Here is a 24,153-nt window from a genome sequence, read left to right on the forward strand (position 1 = left end):
TAAGGAATCACCCAAGATAAAAACTGAACTTTCTTTCATCTACGTCTACCCGCTCTCCTCCCTCCATCCAAATTACCAATGTAAAATTTCCCTGCCAGAATTTCCCAGGTGATTCTGGGTATTGAGAAAGCTATCAGCGGTTCCTGGTTCCGGGAATTTATGTTACTCGTCAAGACACCTTAGTCCAAGGCAGTGGGGGACTAGGGATTTTGACCGTCAAATAACTTTTAAAGTCGCCCAGCACAATGATTGAAAAGAAAGAAACAAGTTTTGAAAAGGAAGGCAAAATAATTCGAGGCCCCTCAGTGATTAGCTAAAACTCTTTTATTGCTGAAAAACTTTTGCCTGAAGAATTTCGAGGTGCCAGGAATGTTCGTCCCCCCCCCCGCCCCTCTTTTCTTTTCTCCCATCAGAAAAGAACATTCGCTTTTCTCTTCATTTTCATTAAACTATTCAAAACAGAAAAAGTCTTGATTTTTTTGTTTTAAGATTTTGGAAGGTGTGTTGTTACTATATAAAGTCCTCCCAAAACTGGGGGACATTGCCTCTACGCCCCCCCCCTATAAATCCACCCATGCCCTTCTGAACTATTCAAAAAGAAAAAATAATTTTTTTAAATAAATTTTTTGGAAGATGTGTTGTTACTACATAAAGTCCTACCAAAACTGGGGGGGGAGCATTGCCCCCCTCTGCCCCCCCCCATAAATCCGCCTATGTGAGACAGAACCTTAAAAAGAAAATGCATTAACTTTCCCATTATCTGCTGATCGTGCCTAAATATCATAGACAGTTCTCTGTCAATAACTGCAACAAATCACATAGACAAAAGCGATAAAGTAATATAAGGTATAGGAAACTCACCTTTACCAATCACGGTAGCTAGAAGATCAGAAGGAATCCTCAAGTAATTAAATCGAACATGAAACAGTTTTCTGTCCTTGATTAAAAGAATTTGTACTTTAAAAATGTATTCTAGGGTTTCCAAATTCAACGATGGAGAGAAAAACTGTTCTCTTCTGGTGTTTGCTTGTGGTGTCCACTTACATCGCTTCGGCTTTCAAGTGTCCTCTTAAGGAAGACCTCATGCCCTGTTCTTGCCATCATTACACCATCTACTGTGAGCAAAATGGAGCGACAGTAAAGCAATTAACAACAGCCCTCAGCAGTCTGAGGGGACAGACATTCCTGGCACTGCACATATCAGAAATGAATATGAGCGAATTGCCCTTCAGCTTCTTCCAGGGACTACAGTTCAAAATGCTTGAAATATCTTACAGCACATTGAGGAACTTCACAGATACAGGAGAAACGGAACTGGAAGGCTTGAGACAACATCTGGAAGTAAGTCTACTTTTATATAGCAACTTTGCTCTACTACTGCGCTTTGCTTTCATTTAGTTTTACCTTTAAAGATTACTTGACTTTTGGTGTGCTGATACTGATTGTTGAGGTGAGGTAAAGGGGAGCAGATTATGAGAGCCATGCTCGTTTTCTGAATTAATATGGTTAAACAGTTACTAGTTTAAAATTGATTGAAGAAATATTTGTCCTTTAGTGCGTGCCAAGTACATTTTTTTCTTTCGCAAAGCTACAGTAATAATTAAAAGACTGACTTAATTACGAGAGGTAATATTGGATGTCATCCAAAATACTGCTTAATTTAAAAAAAGAACTCAATTAATATTGTTAAGGAATTAGGTTAATAGTATTTTCCAAATAATATATTTTTTTTTCATAACCTAACCTAGCCATCCAGAGTACAGCTTTGTTCATCTTTTTGTCCACAAGCATACACGCTTCTTTACGCAGCCACGTGGTTACTGAAATTGCATAGAAAAACAAATATTAAGACTTGGTCATTAGTTGATGAACAATTTTGCTACCAACCCTATATCTTTTTAAACTTTCTCATCCCAGTAAAGAGTCAAAGGAACAAAAGCTGTTAATACCTTATATACATTGGTTATAATAAATTGAGGAAAAATCACAAAAATGACGATAACTCTCTCAAAAATAAGCCAAACCGTGTAAAATTTGAATATGTTGCTGAGTAAGAATTGCTCAATAAGAGTGCAATATGCAAATTAATGGCGCTGAAATCGGAGTGCGTCATCTGGGAGGAGCATAAAATGTCCATGGTTAAGAGCAAGCCTATAAACTGCGCTGTGATACTGCCATAATAAATCCGAGATAGCCATTTTGTAACAATGACTTTCGCGCATCATTTGCCAGCAGAACTACGATGGAGAGCCATTGGGAGACTAGAGGCAGGGCAAAGTCAAGCAGAAGTAGTCAGATGGCTAAATGTGAATCCTTTTGTGGTTCATAGACTTCGGAGCCAATTTCAAACGACAGATTCGGCATCCAGGAGGTTCAGCCAAGGACGGCCAACGGCCAGGGTCGGATCAAGGGTTTCGGGGCCCATAAGCATTAGAAGTGTTGGGGCCCCGGCCAACATGTATTTTATACATAATCTCATATATTATTTCTCTAGCCTGTATTTCTGTTACCACGCAAAATCTTCCCAATTCCTTTATCAAATTTCATAATTTGCCCCTCATTTTAAAGCTCTTAGTTTTAGGTTCTGACTACAATTTTAAGTATTACCAATAATGTTTAATAACAATTAGTACGGTGACTAAAATGTGTTTATGTTTACTTTTTATTTTAGAGGTAGAAAAAAAAAAAGATTTATAGATCACTACTCAGTAAAATATTGCTGAAGCATTTATACCGTTATTGTTATTTGTAGCGGATTTAAAGGGGGGAAGTTTCCCTCCCGAAGAGATGAAAATAACTTAACTGTATCATTAACTAGATTTTAAAATACTTCTTCACAACATATGTAGATCCCACATGTCTGAAAAAGTTCCTATTCGACAGGAATAAAAGATGAGAAAAAAGGAAGGGAGCCCCCCATTTTTTTTCCTTTTTCTTTCTTTCTTTCTTTTTTTTTCTTTTTTTTTTGTAGAAAAAAAAACTTTACTCTTACATATTTTCAACTTTACGATTTCTTTGGGGCCCCTCAGAACCTCGGGTCCCCTAGGCAATTGCCTACTTTGCCTATTTAGTAATCCGGCCCTGCCAACGGCTACGACGAGCGCCGATGACCAATTTTTCAGGTTATGTGCACGCAGAAATAAAACTGCTAGTCTAGCTCATCTCAGATCCTCCCTTCCTGCAGCCACCGGAAGGTTGATGTCAACGTCTACTGTATGTGAGGCGACCTTGTGTCCCACTCACACCTCGCCGTAGAAGGGACCGTTTACAGTGGGTGCGACAACATATCCACTGGACGCCTGATTAATGGAGGGCTTTTCTCTTTACGGATGTGTCTAGATTTAATCTAGGAAGCGATAGTAGGTGTTATTTGATAAGGCGATAACAGAGGCGACCCGTATCATCCGTCAAACATCCGCGAAAAAGATGGGTACGAAAGAGGCAGTGTCTGTGTTTCAGGTGACATCTCTTTAGGTGGACGCACAGACCTTCATGTCTTTCAAGGGGAACCGTAAATGCCCAGGTTTGTAGAAATGACATCCTTGATGCTTATGTGCACCCTTATGCTGGGGCAATAGGTGATACTTTTCTGCTACAGGACGATATCGCAAGACCACACAGAGTTCGCATCGTAGATGATTGTTTTCAACAGGCTACAATTCTTCGCATGGAGCGGCCAACTTGATCCCCGGACTTGAAAAAAAATTCTATCGAGCACGTTTGGGGTTCTTTAAGACGGCTAGCTGCTCTCAACCCGGCCTCTCAGACCCTTGCCGCGCTTGATACTGCTTTGCAAGAGCAATGACTCCCGCTTCCTGTGGAACTGATAGAACGCATTATTGGCAGCATTACACATCGCTATATCTGTTGTATTGCTTCTAGAGGCGAACATATTCCATATTTAAGGTACTTTTCCTATAGCAAACTGACACTTTCGATTTGATCATTTTAGGGATGGGTTAATTTTTGTACTGCCATAATTGTCTGATAATTTCTTTTTATTTTATTTTATACCTTACTGTGTGCTGCATATTGTGGGTAACTTTCATAAAATTTTATATGTAACTTTTTGAGAAATCATCATTTTTGTGATTTTCCTTTAATTTATAATAACCTGTGTATATATGTGTGTATGCATTTCAGCTTTTTTTCTTCTTCTAACAATCTAATTTGTTATTTTATAGACAATCGCAATTACACATACCATTGAGGATGATTTCAGACTGAATGTGTCGTCTTTCAAGAACTTGGAAATTCTAGACATATCCTACAACGATTTCAAAACGGTGAAAAAGGAATGGTTCGAAGACACTCCCTCTAGCCTTAAAAGCCTGACGCTCTATAAGAACAATATCCAAAAGCTAGAGGAGGGAGCCTTCTTTGAAATGAGTCAACTGGAGAGATTAGAGCTAACTACGAATCGTATTTCAGAAATCAAAAGGAACATGTTTCCGGGCCCTGGTAACAAATTGCGTTCTCTACATTTAGCGTAAGTTCAGTAGGCAATGATTTTATTTCTATTAGTTTTCAGCTTGTTGTATAACAGCGGCTCCCAACCAATTTTCTGTTACGAACCCCTTCCAATGTCTTTAAAAAATTCGCGAACCCCTTGTAGTTACATAATACAAACAAGTGCATTAAGTAACGAGGTTTTCATTAACTCTAATTATTGCCCAAAAAAGTAACAACATTTACAAAAATATTTTTTATCTTCCCTTGCTACAAGAGTATTTTGTTGCACAACTTATTTAAATTACTTTTTCATATATAACACAAATTACGTTGAATCATTTTACTCCAAGACATTTTTTTCCCGCGCATCTTGTACTGTGGAAAGTTTTGCCTTGGAAATTTTACAAAAGAAAATTTTTAATTTATTAATACTCTTCCACTGATGTTTTTGGTTGATCCCGCGAGATTTGACTTTCAATCCCGCAGGATTAATCCCGCTAAATATCATGCGGGATCCAGCAGAGTTCGGGATTGGAAACCCTAATTACGTCTATGGGATATATTCGGTTTTTGTAGGTTTTATTTTTTAAATTTTAAGAAAAGACTCCAACTGTAGCGATTTCGGTGAGTAATGGACGACATTTTTCCCACGCTTTGCAGATGGATGTCCTACCAAATGCAGACGGTGAAATCGCGGATTATCTCCAACTTTTCGCCAAGTCTTTAAATTTGGCTGTTTTCTTAAAATTTCGATAGACTTTAAGACGTTATGTCTCGTTAATAGGGTCACGAGAAAAAATAATTTTGGCTTCAAAGAAAAAAAAAAAAAAAAAATTAATATGCTTATTACACCATTTGCATGGCTCCCGGTTCAGAGAAACGGGGTCACTGAACTTGCTTACAATGATCAACGATTCCACTCATTGGAGAGACTTTCAAATCACGACACAAAAATTCCCTATGTACAAGGAACAAGAAGTTCCGCCTAGAACTAAACGAGCCTACTTTCCCGTATACCCATATTACTTTCTAGTACCTGATCAATATTCTCAAAAATAGCTAAAATCGCAAATTTTTTCAAACATATTTTTTAAATATTTTAAGCTGATTTCTAGGAATAAAATATTCCTTACTTTTCTAAAAAAAAAAAACGAGCAAATAAAATAGCAGCACCTTTTAAACAAAGCAGCTAATACACTTCTTTCCATTAAAAAAAAAATCGTTAACAGCTTTCAAAACGAAAAAAAAAAAAAAATAAGTTCATTAAAATAAATACATTGTATCAAAAAAAAAAAAAAAAAAAATCTTCCCCAGTTTGCCAAAAATAATTTTTTAAATGAATTAATGCACTTACCAAAATAAATAAAAACAATAAAATGTCAACTTAAAGAAATAATTTTCATTGTCAAAAAAAAAAAAAAAAATCGTCTGCGCATATCTCTACATAGTATAAAATGAAGTGTCCAAAAAGCGTCTGTTTGTTTGAACTCGCAAAAGTCGAGAACTACCCGGCCGATTTCGCTGAAATTTTCACAATTTGTTCCTTTAAGTCCTGAGAAGGTTTGCAGACCAGTTCGAAAAAAATTCGATGAATAGTTCTTTTTTTATTCCAATTTAGGCCCAATTTTCACATAAATTCCCGAATATGGGGGTAAAAAATTACTCGCAACACTGTAAAAAAATTCCGAAACATTACTGGGTATTTCCGTGTCACGTTTCGGGATTTTAATGGTTTTTATCCACTTCCTGGAAAAATTAAGTATTCTTAACAAAAGTTTCCTGAATTGCTACAAGTCGCAAGAATGTAGACTTTTCACTGTTGTGAAAAATATTTTTAGCTCCCAGTTTAAAGATTAATTGAGCGTACTTATAAAGTGTATCGGCTTTACTTCAAGTACGGCCCGTCCACGCTAATTAAACTCCCAAAGGGAGAAAAGTGTGGACTGCATTGCTTTGCAAGATTTGCAGGCAAGTAAAATTCTCTTTACTTACTCGCAATTCTGGCATAGCTTTGGCCATGTTTGTAATGATGCTCTTTTAACTTTCTTGATAAATGAGAATGATGCCAAGATATTACTTCCACGGACACGACTGGTATTAAACGGGAAGATTTCTAAATTTTTCAGGAGGCTTCCAGGATAATATCAGGAAGGTTACTGAATTTTAGCGGAAAAAGTTCCTGGAATTTGCAAGATATGTTACTTGCAGATATTGGGCACATCAGCTGCCCATTATTTTCCAGGAACGTTTCTGAATCGTTTTTAGTGAATTAGTAATATTACATATCGTTGGAAAGGGTAGAATTTTCTGCGTTCTACGCAATTTGTTCCAACGCTCTAACTTAATTGCGGCGGGAGTTATTTACGTTTTTAGCTCGAATTTGTTTAGACTTAGCTGAAATTTAGGCAATACTTTCTTCATTAAATCCATCAATAAAAAGTGAAGGAATTGTCCTACAGTTTTCGTTTTGACACCATTGAAAAGAGCTACCTTTTTTACTTCAGATCTAACTCGACCTATGGTCGGAAGTTTAATTCTCTATCTCCATTAGAAAAAAAGTTACAAACGAATTAAATGAAGTTCAAAAATCTGTTCTCGATTCAAGTTTTTAACCATTTTATTTTGCGTTTCCACGGTAACGCTTTTTAAATCCATTGTTTCTATCTTTCTCATTTTCAACTCTGAAACTTATTTTATTTTGTGTTTCCATAGTTACGATTTTTAAATCCATCTTTCTCATTTTATTTTACTTTCTTAAAAGTATTTTGATATCAGTCGTCATTGTTTGGAGTTGAAATTTTGCATGATGATTTTTTTTTTCTTTTATTTATGCCTGATTGTTGAATATACGTCACTTGACACAATTTTTGTTTTCAAAATAGACCGGGCAAAGCCGGGCAACGCAGCTAGTCTTTAACATAAATGACTTCGAGTTTATTCGCCGAAAACTGAATACCTACAGTGGATCCCAAAAGTCTTCGTACACCTACTACTTTCAACGAAATAGGCCCCAATCCATTGGTTAGAATTAAAAGTTCGGAATAGGTATTTAATTATAAGATCTTTGATCAACTTTTAACAAGACTACATGAAAAGTTTTTAAAAAATATTAAAACTTAATTTTTTAAAAATCAAAAACCAAAAAATGCCAGAAATTTTATCTCACAAAAGTCTTCGTATACTTTATAAGATGTCTATATATCATTGAATAATCTAACTTTTGATTAAGTTATTAATTAGTAGAATACCATACAGTATTCATAACACCTTTTAAACGTATGGGAATAGATTTCATTCTTTTTCTTTGCGTAATTTCTGAGTAAGTGTTCAACCATGCTTCGAGTCTTACTGTTTCTAGCTCCATTTTCATTTTAAACCCCTATTTTCGTAATTTCGCCTCCAGATATCTCTAAATACGTTATATTAAGTTAAAGACTGGAGATTGAGGGGGTATTTTCTAAACTTTAGAACAATTTTCGAGGCACTAGACGCAAACGTTGAAAACCGTGTGCTTCTTATCGTTATCTTGATAAAAAAAAACAAAGTTGTTTCCAATACCAAATTTTTGGCTAAGAGTTCAAAATTGGTTTTTTGGTTTTTAAAATATTTAAAGGAACAGCATGATTCATTATTTCATCAAAAAATTACAAACTACCAAGTCCTGATGCTGATATGCACCCTCACACTAGAATACCTCTACCGTCCTGATTAACTGATCCAAATAAGTTCTTAAGATTAAGTTCCTAATTTTTTCTTCTACTTACAGTTATGCAACAATTTAACCAAAAATGTTGAATTAATTTTTATCTGTAAGTAAGACGTGGTTCTAAAACGTCTTTAGCTTATTTATCATTGATTTTGCGACGAAAAGCGTAAACTTTCTGTTTTTCGCACGACCAAGAAAATTTCTGCGGGAAGAGATCCCATTTAATACAGCTAATCAGAGAACTTGGCGAACAATTTTAGGTAAAAATTAAATGTAAAATGTTTCATTTAACTCTGCAGAAACTTTTACAGCACTCAAATGTGTATTTTTCACAAAATTTTTAACTCCGGTAACGTTTTGTCAACTTTGCCGGTTGACATTTTCTTACCTTCTTTTCGGTCCGATTCCTTTTTTTAAAGCATTTCATCAAGCACTTTACTATACAAACAAATAAATTAACTAATTTAGAGACATTTCAGACCAATTTACCACTACTGTGGGAAAAAAATTCAAATTTTGAATGGTATTTGCGGTTTTTTACGAATACCAGCCATTTTACAGTAATAAGCACAATATTAAGGAATAAATAAATAAAAAATTAAAGCCAAATGACTTATAAGGTTCAACACAATGCAAAAATATTAATAAAACGGCATATGATAATTTTAATCATGAATTTATTCGAAAATATTTGAGTGTACGATGACTTTTGTGGCGTGTTATTTCTTTGTCTCTTCGTTTTCTGAGCCATTTCAAAAAGAAGGTCCGTCAATATTTTGAAAAAACAAATGGGTTTTATTTAGAATGACATAGGAATGATGTGAAAAAAATATTGGACTTCATATTCGAATTCAGTTTCGAGTTATTTTGGTTTTACTAAAACATTTCAAAGTGTACGAACACTTTTGGGAGCCACTGTAAATTAAAACTTTAGCGTGAAAATAAAAACAAGTCATCAACAATAATTATTTCACAGTTAAAACCACAGCAGCGGAGTCGGAGTCGGAGTCAATCTCATTTTGGGATAAAAGAGTCGGAGTCGAATATCCAAGAATCGGAATCAGTCATTTGTCCTCCGTGTATGAATGTTTGCCAAAGCTACGAAGTCGGGGATTCGGAGTCCGATTAATTATCGGGCACAGGAGTCAGAGTCAGAGTCAGGTGCCCCTAAATTCTCGGAGTCGGAGTCTGGAGTTTGGCGTCAAGAGCTATTTCCAACAAAATTTGTTTGAAGTAAATCCACCTTCAAGTACAGAATCTACATTGACTTTCAGTTTCCCCGTAGGCGATAATGTTAAGGGATTTGAACTGTTCAAAATTGAACGGAAAATTGTTCAAATCAAAAAGATAATTTATATACAAGTTTTTCATTAAAAGCTTTTTCCTACAAAGTTTGTTTGAAGCAAACTCGCCTCACAGTTCGGAATTGCCTTGAATTTCCCAGTAGGCGCTAATGTTAAGTTTTTTTGAACTATTCAAAATTGAACAAAAAATAGTTCAAATCAAAAAGTGAAATATGGGAATGAGGTGTATTCGCCGAGATCTTCTGAAAAGTTTTTTCGAATCAGACTATTCATTCAAAAGATATTAGGGGGGGGGCGGACAGACCAACAGACAGACAGACCGACAGACATTTTCCCCCATCTCAATACCCTACTTTCCAATTTTTAATTTTTCAATATTTATTTAATTATTTTACTTATTTTTTAATTTTTTTTGTTTTTCGCGATATTTTTAAGATGCATTAAGCCTTCTTTCATGCTTTTTTCTTCTTTTTCTGACTTTTACTGGGAAAGTAAGCTAAAAAGCGGATCACTGCAGATAGAACAACAGACTCCTTACCAGGGAAGCAAGTTAGTTTCAAGTGGTATTAGTGAGCTGCAGGTTGCTATGTATGAAGTATGAAGTGAAAAGCGGGGGCGCTTGAAAACAGCGCGAGCACCGAGACTGAAATAAATCTCAGCAGTTGACTAATCGAAATTCTAGGCAGTTCCCAGGGATCTACATAGTGGTATCCCAAGTGCTCAAATCTTTGTACAGAGTAGAAGTCACATTCACATAGCACATGAATTGAGCTTTCATCAGCCATATGACATCCTCTACACGAAGGGTTGTCGATAACACCCATCAGATTAAGGTGCCTATTAAGAGAGCAGTGTCCAGTTAGTAACCCAACAGACTTCTTGATCTCATTCCTGCTCAAGTTAAGCAGTTCCTTGGACCTGAGCCAGGGAGGCTGCTGGTTCAGAGTCTTGGTCTGTCTTTGAGACTCGGACTGAAGCCACAGGCCATAAGATTCATCCATAAGAAGGTTCTTTGCAGTAGTCCTTACTGCATTGTAGGACAGGCAGAGGACAGGCTCGGATCCCATAAACGGTACATTGGAGCTCTGTTTAGCCAACTGATCTGCCAATTCGTTACCTAAAATGTCACGGTGACCAGGAACCCAGTAAAGGGAGACCCTATTACTGCCAGCTAGTCTTACCAGTGCATTATGGCACTCCCAAACTGTTTTGGTAGTAAAACAGTTACGATTGAGAGCTTTCAACACAACTTGGCTATCAGAGAATATTCTGATAACCTTCCCGCTTAGGCCTCGATCTAGGCAGTTGTTTACACAAGCCAATATGGCTAAAGTTTCTGCCTGGTAGACAGTAGCTAGCTTCCCTAAAGAGAAACACAGATTAGTGTTATTGCTGCGGCAATATGCACCAGAACCAGTTCCAGACGAAGTCTTGAAACCATCTGTAAACCAGATTACCAATGATATCCTGTACATCCTTCCATTGCTCTCTGGATGGAAACACAATGTTATAATTGGCATTAAAGCTGAATTGTTTAAACATCCAGTCAGAAGGCATCATAAAGTAAGGATGCTTACTAGTCTTTGCACTCAGTTTATTGTACAGAGACAGGTAACGAGGGGACTTCCAGAGACCCATGAGCTTGAGGCGGTATGCACACAGAATCGCCTCCATTTCCACTTGCTTATGCCTAGAAGTAGATTAAGGCTATGGGAAGGAGTAGTTCTCATGGCACTAGTGATAGTAATAGTAGCCATCCTTTGTACTTTGGCGAGGCAACCCTCAGCCGTAATGGTACAAGTTTTACCCCACCAGGCAATTGCCCCATACGTAACCGTAGATACAATTACTCTAGTATAAACCCAGTGAGCGATTTTTGGAGAAAAGCCCCAATTAATACCAATTGCTCGTCCACAAGACCAAAAGATTCTCTTGGCCTTATCGGTAATTTGCTTAAGGTGAGAATTCCATGTCAAAGATACACCCAGGTACTTGACCTCACTAGAGTAGGCAAGAGGCGAACCAAAGAACTTAATTATCTTCAAGTCTTTGAGACGTTTACGAGTGAAGGGAACCAAATAAGTCTTATTCGGATTGACCGTAAGACCTGCCTCCAAACACCACTTTTCAATTTCCTTAAGAGCAGACCCCATGAGATTTGTAACAGTTTCATGGAACCTACCCCTAATAACAAGGGTTATGTCGTCCGCATAGCCAATGCAGTGCAGACCTTTGCGACGAATTCTTTCCAGAAGTTCATCAACCACCAGGCACCAAAGCAAAGGGGAGAGAACGCCCCCTTGTGGGCAGCCACGGCAGTTACCCACCATCATAGTTCTGCTCAGCATGCAAGCTTTTGCCATACGGGTTGTTAGCAGACTATTAACCCGTACATATCATGGGATCAATTCCCTTGTGTGCGAGAGAATCGTTAATAGTCTCAGTAGGGACCTTATCAAAAGCTCCCTCAATGTCAAGGAAAGCAGCGAGAGCTACTTCTTGTCCATTCACTGCATTATCCAGAGCTGTTGTCAGCTCATAAAGTGCAGTCTCAGTGGACCTTCCAGGCTGATAAGCATGCTGGCACTTAGAAAGAGGGTTGGTTTTCAAAACACAATCCCTGATGTGCCTATCAATCAGTTTCTCCAGAGTTTTTAGGAGAAAAGAAGTAAGACTAATGGGTCTAAAGGCTTTCGCCACATTGTAGTTTGGCTTACCAGGCTTGGGTATAAAAATTACTTTGCAAGTTCTCCAAGCATAAGGCACATAGCCAAAAACAAGACAGGACCTGTAGATCCTACAAAGATGTGGTGTGATAATATCCACACCTTTCTGCAGAAGAGCAGGTATAATATCATCCGGTCCAGCAGATTTAAAAGGCTTGAATGAATTAATGTCCCACTCAATTTTACCAGGGGTCACAATTTCACCCGCTAGTTTCCACCTTTCCTTACTACCACGTAAGGGGTGTAGCGGAATATCAGGATGACTTTCGTCATCTTTAATTACAGAGCCAGGAGAGTGTACCCTAAACATCTCTGTTAGAGTACTTTCCCTGTCATCAGTAAAGGAATCATCTTCCTTTTCAATGGAACCCAGCTGACAAAAATAGTCTCTAGAGAGTATTTTCGTGAGTTTAGCAACGCGAGTGATGCTGTCCAAATGGCTACAGAACCGTCTCCTGTTATCCTGTTTACTGGTTCTTATAGCCTTATTGTATTTATTGCGAGCTTCATGGTACAAAGAACAATCGCCCGTCTTCTTGGCTTTATTAAAAAGTCTTCTGCAATTCTTTCATAATCCACTAAGATTTTTACACCACCAAGAAACTCGTCTTGGTAAACTAGTGGAGATTGCATTGCAATTATGTTGATAAGATTGGAGTATAGAATGTTGAAGTGAATCAACTGTTAGTTCCAAGTCTAACAACGAAGTAAGTTTGAAATTCTTACCTGATAGGGAGACCCTTAGATCTTCCCGATAGGAATCCCAAGATGTTCGTTTGGGATTCCGTTCCTCCTGCAGTACGCTTAGTGCAGGACCTGAAAAAGTCATAAGGATTAGCCTATGGTCAGATAGGGTAATCCGGTCTGACGCCAGCCAATCACTTACGCAGTTCAGTGCTCTGTCATTACATATATCGTTAGATCAATGACTTCACATCTGTTTTCGGGTAATAAAAGTAGGTTCATCACCTCTGTTGAGGATATTTAGGTTGTTACCTAACAGGTACTCTAAAAGTTCCTCACCTCTCTTGTTGCAATCACTGCTTCCCCACACAATGTGGTGCGTTAGCGTCGCAGCCAATAATGAACTTCAGCCTTGCATGCACACAGAATTTTACAAAATTCCTGGCTGAGGTCGCTAAAGGAATCTCATCCTCATAGGGTAGATAAGCCGACGTAGTTGTTAACAAGCGCCTGAATGCTCTCTGCCTACCGAAGTTTCTTGACGGTGATAATGTCGCCATCCGAGTATTTAATGAAGATGGTGCTTCGGCATGTTTCATGTCGGCTTATCTACCCTTTGAGGTTGCTATGTAAATGAGTGTTATCAGAAATTCCTACTCCTAGCTGAAAGTCGGCTTTTTGCATTTCTTTTGCGAACAAGATCCGAAAATACCCCTAACTTCTATCTCCATTTCGTCTTATGTAGGAAGAAAAGCGAGTTCTTTGGAAGTGTAAATGACCGGAGTTTTTTCTTCAATGCGAAACGCGGTCCAATACCCAAAAAGAATTCTGCTCGCGCAGTAAAATTTAAAATTTTCTTTTCACTTTATGCAAAGAATTCCGAGAAAACAACCAATTCGTGCAGATCTAGATGAACCTGCTTTGCCAAGTGTCAAATTGATTTTCTAACAACAGCCGTATCTCTTTTTTGATTGAATTAGCGGACTTTAAAATGCTTTTTCAAATAAAACCTGTCTACAACGATACTGTTGAGACCTAAATAAATAAATAAATATATATATATATATATATATATATATATATATATATATATATATATATATATATATATATATATATATATATATATATATATATATATATATATATATATATACAGGTTATCGTTATAGATAGTTTGATTATTCATGCTGACATTTTGCGGGGACCAAAAAAAAAAAATGTTATAGACAGGTTGTCATTATAGACAGTATCGTGTATCGTTATACACAGGTTTCACTGTACTAGTATACCTATAGACATACCTCATCTCAAAACCCCTCTTTTCGGAATCCGAAGAGGCTCAGTCTCACTAATTAGTTCGGTTTTCTGTAGTAAATGCTCGGAATGTTGCTAGTCGATCATAGTCAAAAAGAAACATTTTAAAACTGAACTGCAAATCATAAATAAATAATTTTTTTTCTCTTTTCCAGTTATAACGCAATCAAAACGATACCGAGAGATTTTTTCACGGACATGGACTCGTTGAAGAACCTGCAATTGCGATATAACAGAATAGAAGTTCTCCCTAGAAGAACATGGGAATCCATCTGGATGACATTGAATTTCCTTCACCTTAACGGTAAGACACACTCGTACCTTAAGTTTTTGTGAAAAAGGATTAGAAGAAGCACATGCCGTTGTCAATACACAATATTAAACTGTTGAGGACCCAGAGGAAGCTTAGTGTTATTCGAGTAATTCTGGATCGGTGTGCTATAGCAGGGTGTTTTCCACTCTTTTCATTATAGTCCCCTATACCTACCACTGCTTGTGGCTTTAAACCAGTTGGTTCAATATTTTTCTCTTTGTTTTTTCAGAATAAATAATGTGTTAATTATATTTTAGATTGTTAGTTACGGTAAATGTTGCATACAGTAGACCCTCGTTTTACGCGGTTTCGATTATACGCGGTTTTAGATTTTACACCTTTACTTTATTTTCGGTTTTACGCGGATGCGGCAATGCAAACAAACATCATTTTCTTCTCTTTCAAAATCCAAACTCCTAAAAACTGCAGATTACACGTAATAAACTGCATTGTAGCCTGCTAATAACCGAACTTTGGCGCCTGGAGACATTTTATGCGATTGGTTTCAGAGATCTTTCCAGAAGTAAAGTTATTAAACTCACACAGTTCAGAACTGTCTGGAAGAAGAGCTTTTAGGAATGAAAAAGGAGGCCAAAACCAACGAGGATACCGACTTCGGTGACACACAACCAAAAACGTACACACTGAAAGTTTTGAGCCATTCCTAGATAATAGAAATGATATTTCTGATTTGTTAGGGAAGGAAGATTCTACCATAGAAATGACGCAAGTGATCCTGGATGCCTTAATACTCCGCAAAGAATTACAGAGAAAATTTTTTACAGGGTGGCGACAGGAACTGTGAAAAAAAGTTCCCTGACTTTTCCCTGATTTCCCTGATTAAGTTCACCAAATTTCCCTGATTTACGTTACCAATGATAATGGTTTTCTTTCTTTGCTCTACTTGAAATCCATTGTATGTTTGCATAAAATGCAGTATTTTAAACGTTTTAAGTTGTGTAAAATTGTTGAACTAAAGATATATTTTAAAAAAATGCTACTTTTTTTAATAAAATGGTTAAAAAACATATCAAGTCAATTTTTTTTTGGGGGGGGGGGGGGGGACCTACAAAACAGTATATTAAATTTTTCTACAATGGAAAGATTATAGAAAAAAAACTACTTTACTTTCAAAAATCACTTAGCATAAGAATTTTAAGAAACTATTAAAATTACTCTTAAAAACATGTGTATTTATGATAGAACTAAAAAGTAATTGAAATTATTTTGAACTAAGTTTTCAAAGAGTATAATAATTGTTGCAAAAATAACAAGTAATAGTGAAAGAATAGAAGTAATGTAGTTATTCTTATATAACTAACTGACATATTTATGCAAAACAGATGAAACCATTCGACATCTATTCATAGGGAGTTTTTCTCTAATCAAGAACATAGGTTTTAATGAATGAATACAGCATTTTAACAGTAAAAAAAATTAAGATATTTATTTAAGTACACATGTTAACTCTATTTCAAATGATTTCAGTATGTAACAAAAAAAATCTTGGATTGCTTTTGTAACAAACAACTTTGAAATGCAAGAAAAAAAGAAAAAAAAAAAACAATTAGTTAATTTCAAAATATATAAAAGAAGAATACAACTTGGTTGTAAAATTAAAGAATCACTTCAGTCTGAAGAAAAGAAAACCTTTATAATCTGCGGTGACATCAAATAGTATAACGGCAAAAAACAAAGTTTTTTTTTTAATTGAAAGTTCAATTTTAGCAATTAAATTAAAATCGCGAGGAAGTAATAACTTTTAAGCTTTCATAGTATTAATTCAAAAACCAAAGATTTCTTCTTGAAATCGTGATTACAGTACGCTAATTACTTCGAGACAATGGAATAAAGGCAAAGGAGCTAAGGCATTAATGAAGGCTTTCTCTTTGCCTGTATGGTTGTTTATTTTACGTAGCATTGAAAGCGTAAAAGGAAATTTCAAGTCCCTAGGTAAAATAAACAACCTAACAGACATAAAAGCAATCTTAGGACGTTCATCCTGTGGTTAATAAGTAAGATTCAATACTTTGACGTTGAGGAAAACAGATGCACAAATATGCGGCAGTGTATAATCTCACCTCATTAATTTTACTTTTTTTTGAACAGTTAATTGGCGGAAAATGCGTAGGGAATTAGAGTACTTAATTTCGTAAAGCAAAAAAAAAATTTTTTTCTTCATAAAATCAATTTTCCCTGATTTTTTGTTATTTTTTCAAAATTCCCTGATATTTCCCTGACTTTTCCCTGATTAATAAAGTTCCCTGACTTTTCCCTGATCTCCCTGATCTGTCGCCACCCTGTTTTAATGACTGACAAGACTATCATAGCCAGCTCTTCTTTATAAACAGAACACGAAATTAGTTTATGTTTTCTTTATGCATGCTGTGTGTGCATAAAAATCGATATAAGTACACAATTAGTCATCACTAGAATTAAGTATTTTTTTTATCTACGGAATCTAACCCCTATTTTAACACTACTATTAGGTCTCAATTTACGCGGTTTCAATTTACGCGACATTTCCCTGGAACGTAACCCCCGCGTAAAACGAGGGTCTACTGTATTTAATTAAATTTGAGTGTAGATTTGCAAAATCTACTATGGGACCTTGATGACAGCTCTGATTTTTTGATCCAGACTAAAAGCCGAGCAATCCCTGTGCCCTTAATGATCCCAAAATGAATGTTTGTTTAAATCAGAGGTAGTTTTAATTTTTGAAACATGAAAAACGTATACGAAAAAGTACGACGAGCTTTTGGTTACTTGAAGAACGTGTTTACAGCACTTCTTCAAACATATCAATCGATATTGGTTCGAATTCGATATTTCTTGATGCGTGATCGATAGGTCGACAGCAGAAGTTTAAATATCCATTTTTTTAAAGTGTCGACAAGCAGCCAAAATGTGTATAGTTTGCTTATTTTCAAAGATAGCGGTGGGAAAAAAAAAATAACTTACTCATGAAGTTTGATCAAGAAATATGGAAGTCATGGCGTAGCAACAAAAACCACCCTAGAGAAAGTGTTGAATCAACTAACATTAGTAGAAAATTAGTAAAATAAGAATATGTAATAAAATGAACATATAATGAATGCGTTCCTTTTTTTAGCTTTTGCATCGCTCAATTTCACTTAAAAATAATTTGATATACATTTTTTAAATGGCGATTTCTTCACACAAATCTTAGCATTTGGAGATTGGGTGTGAAGAAAATTTAGAGTTTGATTAAGAATTAATTAATCGACTTTCCCCACAGTAAAAATCTATCCCTAACCAAATTTTCATTTTACTTGTAAGGTTATTTTTCAAGACCCAAAAATAAGAAATTGGGGGAAAGCGCAAAACTTGCTTATAAAAGAGCAATTTCGTGCTTTCTTAGCATTAGTACAGAAATATCTCTAATCTTCACAACTGATTCTAGGCATCTAACTTATTATGCTATAAATGAAAATCCGAAATAAATCTCGTATAAAAGGGAATAACTATTTTTGTGAAGACTACCAATGAATAAAACGTCAGTGTTGAATATTTTTCTCTTTAGTTTTTTTTTCACAATAAATAATGTGTTTAATTATATTTTAGATCGTCAGTGACGGTAAATGTTGCATATTTAAAATTAAATTGGAGTGTAGATTTGAAAAATTAACACTTTTATAAAAATAGAGAAAGTTTTAAGGCGATTCCGTGGTTACAGCGCATATTCCGTTACAAGGAATTTTTTTTATCGGTCTCTAGAGTTGTAACAGGATTTCAGTATAGTACATTGAGAGTGTTCACAACTGAGTACAGGCATTAAACTTATACTATCAATGAAAGAGAAACTAATGGTAGATAGGCGAGGATCAAAGGTGCAAGTGGACTCAAGAAAAATTTTCTGAAGACAATATGAAATCTTCGGAAGCTCGACCTCCCCCCCCCCCGTAAAAGCTCTTCAAATATGAGCACAAAATCATTGAAAAAAAACATTTTAAAAGTACGGCAACACAAAATCGGGAATGTCGATCACAACAACCCTTGGCACGGATCCAGAGAGAGAGAGAGAGAGGGGGCGGGGGTCACGAACCCCTTTCCCCTATACGGACAGGGTCGGATTTAGGGGAGGGCAGGAAGGGCTACTGCCCCGGAGCCTCCACAACAAAGGGGCCCCCACAATAAAAATTTTACAAAATATCCTAACTTTTACTGGTCGAAAATATTGGAAAAAATATATATTATCAAAATATTCGGATATCTATCAAAGTATCGGTTATTTTCAAAAATATGATGATCTTTTCGAACCCTGATTAGGGGCCTCCACACTTCCAAATCCGGCCCTGTATACGGACCAAAGATATCCTAAAACTGCGCTTTGTAGACCACTAGAAATCGCCCCCAGAACCCCCATTTATGCCAAAAATAAAAGGCGTTTATTTCACTCCCTCCAAAACCAGAACCTGAAACCTTCCTCAATGGTAGACCAGTGACCATTCACTGCTGCTATGGAAAAAGTAGAATTTAGTCCGTGATAAATTGTAACAAGTCATTGAACACTCCAGTAATTTTATTTTTGTCTTTTTTTCTGCGGCAGGAAACCCTCTGAAGTGTGATGATGGCATTGAATGGATGTTTTATGTTCCAAGACCCGATCACCTAACAGGCAAATGCTTCCTTCCAAAACAATGCAGAGGAAAAGATCTGAATAAACTTATTGATGAGAAAGCAAGAGAAAATAAGAAGACACAAATGTAATAAAAGATACAGTACAGGTTAAAATAAATCTTTTACATGTGCGTGATTTTGAAAGCTACACTGTGTGTTTATATAGCAATATGGAACACAGCTTTTAATAAGCTATTAAAAAAAAAAAAAAAAAAAAAAACCTTTAAAAACCTAATTCCCATTGTATTTCCTACGACTACTTTAAAACGTTTTAGCCTTGCAATTTCAGCAAGACATTCACAATATGAGCTGAGAGAGTAACTACATAGGATTGGGGGCGGGGGGGGGGGGGGGTGATAAATATATAAGGGAATGTGGGGTAAAGTGAAATAAAGGAGCAAATAACAATAGTAAAATATTTTTAGCTTGTAGCGCCACCTAACAATATTTCAGCCAATTATCTGAAACATATAGTTGATTTCAATCAGAAGTAAATATAGCTCTAAAGTTTAAGCTATAATAATAATACAAGTCTTTCATAAGCACATTCTAATACGTTCAGGTTGATCAAAAATATTTTATTGTAATTATGAAATTATAAAGGTTTTGTTATTAACATTTTAAGTATTAACTGAGATCAACTGATGTCTGTAGGAGTACTTATGTTGTCAATCTTTGGCATGTTTTGATTTTAAAGGCATAATACAACTCAGGACTAAGTGAAATAGTTCATTTTGCTTGCTCTTTCATTTTTTATAATCACTTTTATATTTATTCTCGAATTCATTTACATTCCTTCATTCACAAATCTACTTTTTTGTTCTTTCGTTCACACATTTAATTTTTCTCATTCATAAATTTATACGATAAGCAGTGGCGTACCTAGCATGAGTGACACCCAGGGTATACGCCCAAAATGTCGCGGCCAAAATGTCGCCGGCCCAAAATGTCGCCGGCCCGAAATGTCGCCAGTCCAAAATGTCGCCGGCCCAAAATGTCGCCGTCCCAAAATGTCGCCGGTCCAAAATGTCGCCGGTCCACAATGTCGCCGGCCCACAATGTCGCCGTCCCAAAATGTCGCTGGTCAAAAATGTCGCCGGCCCAAAATGTCGCCGGTCCAAAATGTCGCCCTTCCAAAATGTCGCCGGCCTAAAATTCGCTAGTTCAATTTGTACGAAAAATTTAAATGTACGTCGATGCTTTCCAGCATAAAAGTTGCGAAAGAATATTAATTGCCTTTCAAAGTAAGTTCCTTCAAAAATTCCAAACGTTTTCTCTTGTCTTAATTCGTAAACATCAGATTAATTCCAGAAAATTAATAGTTTTCAGAAAAACATACGTTTTTCTGTATACTATTACAAACGTAAACATGTGAAAGGCTGCTGCAACGGAATTCTCTTTCTCAATTAATCTGATTAATAATAATACTCAAGATGTAACACAAAGGATCAAGATGTAACGCAAGGATTCAGACAAAAAATTGGTATGGAAGTAAAACTAAACTGTTCTAAACGCGAATGAAAGAATAGTGAGGCGCAATTTGAATATGGCAAGAGAATAGGCGGTTTGTACTTTTTGGCGTAATGAAGTAAAAACAAATAACTCCTTCACTCTAGCATATTATTACGGTAGCGACAGGTCAGTCATTTAGGGGATCAGGCGGAATGGCCCTCGACTTTGAATTTTTTTTTTTATATACAAGTGGGAGTGGTTTTTATAGCAATCCTATGAAAATTGCATTGGTTATACATACGCCCGTTATCCTCCCTCTCCCCTTTCACTGGAAAAATTCGAAATCACGGGCCAGGGTGGAAATAAAGTAGAAAAGTATCTTAATGAAATTTAATTTTCTCATAGATTTATTAAGATTACCCTAAGAACTGTAAAAAAAAAAAAAAAAAAAAAGAAAAAAAACTACGTTTTCAGTGAGATATACGTTGGTTAAAGTAAGATCAAAACTGCCGTGGGAACTCCCATCTCTTATGAGTAAAATTCTGAAATTACGTCGAAATGTTCAACGTCAAATCTTTTGAAATCAATGAAACCCGTAACTGCTAAAACAGGTGTCTTTCACTCAGATATTTGAAAAACGACTCTACGCGATGACAAATATTTTCAATTCTCAACATTCATGAAATTTATATATTCGATAGAACATCAAGGGACAATTTCAGAACAGCTGTTTTATTGAAGGTTTTCAAGAGGATACTTTCATGCATGCGAAGTAGTGCTTGTCAGCTAATCACATTTTCCAATTTTAAATAGAAAAGAAAAAATTTCATAATGTAGGGTGAAATAACTGATATCAATGAGATTACTTAGATCAATTTTGACCTAGACTTATTTTTAAAATGAGTTTCAAAAAGTAATAGTTCCAGCTCAATATAGCTTGGTAATTCAGAAAGAAAAGAATATTGATAATAATAATAATAAACAAATAACTTTTTCTCTCTCAGAAAAAATTGCTGTTTTAATTAGTGAATTTTTACTACGCAAATTATATAAGAATGCAAACTCAGTTTTTATTTAACACTCACGCTAGTTAAAGTGCTACAAAAATGAGAGGAATACACGGCTAATTTAGATTTTATTGATATCATGCTCAACCTCTCATACATAAATTCAGTATATTTTTCATTATTTATTTAATTACACTGACTCACGTAAACGATTACGAAACTCAACTTAGAACGAAAATAAGGCTTGTTTTCGTTTAATTTCACTTGTATACTACATTTTTGTATGAATCCTCGCATTACTTCTTGAGATATAGCAGTCACATAAAACGATAAAAATTATTCTGTGATCCATCCTTTTGGGATGACTGAAGCCAAAAATAAATGAGCAACTCGCCCTTTAAGATATACTTGTAGACCAAATTTTGTCTTAACCCTTGTACAGTAGACCCTCGCTTTACGCGGGGGTTATGTTCCACGGAAATGCTGCGTAAATCGAAACCGCGTAAATTGAGACCTAATATTAGTCTCAAAATAGGAATTAGGTTCCGTAGATTAAAAAAAATACTTCATTCTAGAGATGACTAATTGTATAATAAGTTTAATGTGTACTTATATCAATTTTTATGCACAATATGCATAAAGAAAACAAACTAATTTCGTGTTCTGTTTATGAAGAAGAGCTGACTATGATAGTTGTTTGGTAGTCATTAAGAATTTTTCCTCCAATTCTTTGCTTAGCATTAACTCATCCATGATCACTTGCGTCATTTCCATGATGGAATCTTCTTTCACTAACAAATCAGAAAGATCATTCCTATTGTCTACGGATGGTTCGAAAATTTTCAATGTGAGCGTTTTTGGTTGTGTGTCACCGGAGTCGGTATCCGCGTTGGTTTTGACCTCCTTTGTCACTCCTAAAAGCTCTTCTTCCAGTGAGTTCTGAACTGTGTGAGTTTAATCACTTTACTTCTGATGGAAAAAGCTCTGGAACCAATCGCATAAAATGTCTCCAAGGACCCAAGTTCGATTATTAGCACGCCAAAATGCAGTTAGTTACGTGTAATCTGCAATCTTTAGGAGCTTGGGTTTTGAAAGAGAGGAAAATGTTACCTGTTTGCATTGCCGCATCTGCGTAAAACCGAAACTCATCTGCGTAAATAAAATAAAGGTGTCAAATCTTCAACCGCGTATAATCGAAACCGCGTAAAATAAACCCGCTGAAAACGAGGGTCTACTGTATTACTTTTTGAGATATATCAATCACAGATAATAAAAAAGAAAGGAAAAAACATTCGATTGCTCCACCCTCTGGTGTTATTGAGCCCAAAATCTGTCCCCCTGCTGCTTCCTAACATTTTATTTGATTCCGTTCATCATTTTTTGAGCAATGACAGTCGCGCATATCAATGAAAACGTTCAGTTACTTCACTATCTTGAACGAATTGACGCAAAAAACCACGCAGCCCTAAATCATATATGGGTACTTGCGGGTATCGTTCGAATTCTTGCTACAGGTTTTGACGTAGAATGTCCCCAAAAAATCGGTCACATACAAACGAACACTATTCTTGAAGTAAAGTTTAAAATAATTTAGCGAACGTCAGAACTGAACGCCGTCAGAACGTTTTACAGTTGGTAGATAGCGAGTCACAAGAAATAAGATAGCGTAACGCTTGTATTCTATTTGTTTGCTGAAAAACAGCCAAGAGTTGCGAATCAAAACGGAATAATCTTTTTAGAATTTATCATGAAACTCAGTTAGTCTAGTCCCATTTTTAACGGAGACATTAATTAAAGGCAGTAACCATTTATTCTGCAAATTTGGTGTTAAACATCATTTTTGTACATTTAAATTTTTCTTACCAACTGAATAAACGAATTTTGGATCTACGACATTTCGGACAGGCGACATTTTGGCCCGGCGACATTTTGGCCCAACGACATTTTGGACAGGCGACGTTTTAGCCCGTTGACATTTTGGATCGGCAATATTTTGTCCCGGCGACATTTCGGACCGGCGACATTTTGGGCCGGCGACATTTTGGACCGACGACATTTTGGACAGGCGACATTTTGTCCCGGCGACATTTTGGACCGGCGACATTTTGGACAGGCGACATTTTGGTCCGGCGACATTTTGGCCCGGCGACATTTTGGCCCGACGACATTTTGGACCGGCGACATTTTGGACCGGCGACATTTTGGACCGGCGACATTTTGGACAGGCGACATTTTGGTCCGGCGACATTTTGGAACGGCGACATTTTGGCCGCGACATTTCGGTGGCGACATTTTGACCCCAAACCACACCCAGGCTGGTAATTTGGGGAGTCACCCCACCCCCTACAAATGCAAAAGAAAAAAAATATGCAAACATGAAATTCATGCAATTCAGAAGCTATATTTGTGTTATAATGAAATTTTAAGCTGGTTAACGTAAAAAAAATAAAGTAAAAGTGGGGGTCCAGGGGTTTACCCCCCCTGGAAATTTTTTTAATTTGTAGTCTTAAAAATTCATTTTAGTTTTATATTTTTTAAAAACTTGCAATTT

The 24,153-nt window shown here is 36.2% G+C and overlaps 1 protein-coding gene across 1 annotated transcript; it reads left to right on the forward strand.

Moving 5' to 3' along the window:
- The first annotated feature begins 1,173 nt into the window (after positions 1–1,173).
- On the forward strand, positions 1,174–19,233 carry LOC129226822 (leucine-rich repeat and transmembrane domain-containing protein 2-like). The gene is made up of 4 exons (XM_054861450.1): positions 1,174–1,341; positions 4,185–4,489; positions 14,345–14,493; positions 19,073–19,233. Exons 1-4 carry the CDS (start codon positions 1,207–1,209, stop codon positions 19,231–19,233), a joined length of 750 nt encoding a protein of 249 aa, XP_054717425.1. The 5' UTR covers positions 1,174–1,206.
- Positions 19,234–24,153: the final 4,920 nt, after the last annotated feature.

The sequence above is a fragment of the Uloborus diversus genome, chromosome 7 (genome assembly GCF_026930045.1).
Source record: "Uloborus diversus isolate 005 chromosome 7, Udiv.v.3.1, whole genome shotgun sequence".
In the NCBI taxonomy this organism is placed as follows: domain Eukaryota; kingdom Metazoa; phylum Arthropoda; class Arachnida; order Araneae; family Uloboridae; genus Uloborus; species Uloborus diversus.